Raw genomic sequence first — 4206 nt, forward strand, 5'->3', positions numbered from 1 at the left:
GTAAAATTGCTAACGACGGACGACCAGAAGCATTAGCTGCTTTATTAGTAGGGAAAGATATACTAGCAAAAATGCTCGTGCGTTGCACCGGGTATAAAATAAATCTGAGAGTTCATGTGGTATTAAGCTCAGGTGTTTACCTGTCATGGTGAATAATAAGTTTTCCTAATTAAATTGGTTATAAGACTCATAAAGATTCACTTTATGCAGATTTTATTGTATTCCAAAAGCTCGTAATCTATTTCTCTAAACATAAAACGTACTTCTTTAACTCACTCTAAAGAAATTGAATTATGTGTAATAAGTTGTTGTTATTTAACAACTATGTGTAAAAATCATTATGAAAATCTAACCATTTATGGATCAGCGGCTACTCCTTCGATGTGAGAGTATGCATCATCCGCACACCTGTAATAGTTTCAAATATGTCATATATTAATTCCTATATATCGCAATCCCTATTAACACTAATTCATATTTATGTTTTCCCACTTCAAAAATATGATGACCAGAAAGTAAAGAATTTACAATGCGTGTAACTCTTTTGTTGACACGTTGTCGCCAACAGTAGAAGCACACCCTTCACGCCAACATGACCACTTCCCTGGCCATTATCATCGGGTCTCGATGAGGATCAGGAATATGTACGCAGAGCTGTGGGGCATATTGTACAATGGAGGGTAGTGCTCCCCCTCCTAGGTGTCGTGCTGAGCGAAACATGGCACAAGCAAGATGCACCGTTGTCGCACTTTCTCTATTCTTCATCCCTCGCTCTCACCTCCCTATCTTACCGATGACATCCATGACATCCAGAGTTGACGAATATCTTGAAGGTTAGCAAGTGCATGCGAGCTTCAAATATCTTCTCTGTTAAGAAATGTTTCTTTTTAATATTTCACTCACTTTTAATTAGTATACTCTCTCCGTCTTAAAATAAGTGTCCCAACTTTGTATCAAATATAGTATTCCCTCCATTTGTAAATATAAGTCTTTTAAAACTACATACGGAGCAAAATGAGTGAATCTTTACTTTAAAATATGCCTATATATATCCACATGTAGTCCGTATTAAAAAATTTAAATACACTTAAATTTAGAAACGAAGGGAGTATAAAATTGTGTATAAAATTGTATTGAGAGACTTATTTTATAACAGAGGGAGTATCTGATAATGTGGTGACAACTAACAACATCAAGGAATAGTCGGTGCTCTTCCGTAAAATAAATAATCGATGCTAGCACGCATGCACCGAGTAGCTTCTATGGTGTAGCCGGTACAACATGAAGAAAAGCACCGACCGCCCACTGCTTGCCTTATCCCATCGCCACTCCTCTCCTTCTCTTATCCAGATCGCCATCCCAGCGTGGTCCTCTTCCTCTTCTCCATCCAACCCAGCCAGAAGCTTGATCTGGCCGTTCGCCCCAGTCGCCGGTCCCGTGGGTCAGCAGCCTCGCCTCCACCCGATTCAGTCGCGTCCTCCTTCCCAAGGCTTTCTCCGATCTGCTAACCCACCACCCCACCACGCCTCGCTCTCTCTGCCCCCTCCTTCCCCACGCAGCGCCGATGGGGCAGGGCCTCCGCGGCCGCCGGCGCCCTCTGCGACTCCTCTTCTCCATGATTCGCCCGCTATTACTCCTCTCCTCCACGATTCATGGTGATGTTGGGGTGGCATCTTCTTCGAGCGGGAGGTGTGCCTCGTCCTCGCACATGCCTGGCCGCGCCATCGGAGCCCCCCGCAGGTTGCCTGCCCGTCGCCCTCACCTTCACTCTTCTTCCCCTTTCAATTCTGCTCTATCCTCTCTGAATATCTCCCCCCCCCTCTCTCTATTCAAGTGTAGAGGCAGTGCTCCGCCACCCGATGCTGTTCTTCGCGTCGTCCCGCGCTCCCAAAGCTGGGAACCGGCTCCCCGCCTCCAAGTTCTCGGCATCGACGTCCCGTGCTGCCTGCATCCTCGCCAAGCCCGACTCGCAGCCGTGTAGCCCGAGCTCGCCAAGGCGCTTCAACTCCGCCGCCGCGCCATCTTCTTCAGGCGCTCGAGCACGAGCACAAGCTCGCCCGCGCCCCACCTCTCTCTGCCGCTCCGTCCGCCGCCCGCGGTGCCGTGACCCGCCACTGCCGTGCCCTGCATCACTCTGTAGCCGCGCCACCTGGGTTGATGCGGTCAGCGCTCCCAAGCCGTTGACCCCGCGCCAGGGGACGACTATTTCCTCCCATGCGTGCGCGCCCGTGCTCCAGCCCTCCCCTCCCCATGCTGCCGGCACACTCGCGTCGCGGGGCCGTATCCAGCCTGTGCCTGGACGACGGAAGCCCCCCCACTGTCCGTGCGCTCCGGTCAGCTCCCTGTCGCGCTCGAGACCTCCTCGAGTCTTCCCGCCGAGGCCTTCCCGGTGACCAGCCTTTGACTTGGTTCTCCTGTCCGCCTCGGCGCCGACGCCCGCCACGACGCCGGCGGCAAGCGGCGGCGCGTGCCCGGCGATGGAGAACGGCAGGATAAGCGGTGAGAGGCGCGGTGGTGAGCCAGTCCAATAAGAGATAAGGGTTGCGGGCATAGTTTCTAACAAATTTAGGGGGTTTTACGCAAAAACGAAACGTTTTTCCAAAGTGCCACTTAAACAGGGACTGCGTGTTAATTTCAAAGAAACAGAGGGGCTTTTTCGCAAAAACGCCGACGAGTACGACCAGAAGCACTCCGTGCTTTATTAGTAGGGAAAGATATATAATAATAAAATAATAATAATAATATAGGGAGAGAAGAGTGAATTGAAAGTAAACCGAACTGTCGTTTGTATAATCATGGCAATGTTAGGGAGGATGTGAGATGGAGCGTTGTGTCTACCGAATATGAAAATGGGAGTAGTACGCTCAAAAAATTATACAGTTCAAACCCTCTTGTGGTGGTATTCTCGCTCTTGGTGTAGGTTACAAAGTGAGAGAGTTCAACTTTTAGCCCAGTGTAGACCTGGCCATGGGGAGCCCGGCCCGCCCCTCGGGCCAGGCTGAGCCCGAACATGCCATCGGGCCAGGCTCGGGCCTGAAAATCAAGCCTGATGGGCAAATTGGGCCGGACTCGGGCATGTGAAAAATTGATTTTTAGCCGTGGTCGGGTCAGGCCGAGCGGGCCGTGTCGGGCTTTTCTAGGTTCGGGCCGGGCTTAGGCTTGGGTTTTCAGCACCGGGCTTTTTTTGGCCCGGCCCGAGATATGGCCAGGTATAGCCCAGTGCCCTCCTCCCGGCTTATATAGAGTACGCTAGGAGGGGATCATGCCAGGCTAGTATTAATGCTATAGATGGTCGCATGCACAACCGACTGTTCATGGGTATTACTATTGCTAATGATCGTATTTAACTAGATATACCACCGTTGGATAACGGCATCATTTAATGCCTCGTAGGGATCATAGGCGACCCCTGGCGCAGCCGAATGCAAGGCATCCAACTGCTGCCCATGTTGTTGGAGACCGATTGTCGGTGCTCGTTCATCCGGGGGTGTAAAACCCGACCGTGGGCACTTAACTTGTTGGTGAGGAGCCCCTGGCTTAATGATTGTAACACTCACGATGCGGCTATATCTTCCACGTGTCGGAGCACGACTTAAAGGCATAACCGCATAGTAAGCATGTCGCAAGAGGGGTAATCTTTACACATCCCATGTACTGAATATGAAAGGATAAGGAGTTGGCTTACAATCGCCACTCCACACAATACATGAATATAGCATTACAACATCCAGAATACAATCAAGGTCCGACTACGGAACCAAATAAAGAAAGACAACCCCTAATGCTAGATCCCCGATCGCCCCGACTGGGCTCCACTACTGATCAACTAGAAACAAAACAACACAACGAACACGATCTTCATCGAGCTCCCACTTGAGTTGGGTTACGTCACCTGCACTGGTATCATCGGCACCTACAACTGTTTGGAAGTAATCCGTGAGCCACGAGGACTCAACAATCTCACACCCCACGAGATCAAGACTATTTTAAGCTTATGGGTAGGAAAAAGGGTACTGAGGTGGAGCTGCAGCAAGCACTAAGCATATATGGTGGCTAACTTACACAAAAGAGAACGAGAAGAGAAGAAAGCACAGTCGAGACGCTAATAAGTGATCAAGAAGTGATCCTGAAACTACCTACGTTCAAGCATAACACAAGAATCGTGTTCACTTCCCGGACTCCGCCGGAAAGAGACCATCACGGCTA

At 49.9% G+C, this 4206-nt stretch overlaps 1 protein-coding gene across 1 annotated transcript; it reads left to right on the forward strand.

Annotated features, from left to right (window-relative positions):
- The first annotated feature begins 333 nt into the window (after positions 1-333).
- Positions 334-3651, forward strand: LOC123060477 (uncharacterized). Its single transcript, XM_044483221.1, has 2 exons — positions 334-1740; positions 1835-3651. The coding sequence occupies exons 1-2, from the start codon at positions 1565-1567 to the stop codon at positions 2391-2393; spliced, it is 735 nt and encodes a 244-aa protein (XP_044339156.1). The 5' UTR covers positions 334-1564; the 3' UTR covers positions 2394-3651.
- The last annotated feature ends 555 nt before the right edge of the window (positions 3652-4206 follow it).

This window comes from Triticum aestivum, chromosome 3A, assembly GCF_018294505.1.
Source record: "Triticum aestivum cultivar Chinese Spring chromosome 3A, IWGSC CS RefSeq v2.1, whole genome shotgun sequence".
Classification (NCBI taxonomy): Eukaryota; Viridiplantae; Streptophyta; class Magnoliopsida; order Poales; family Poaceae; genus Triticum; species Triticum aestivum.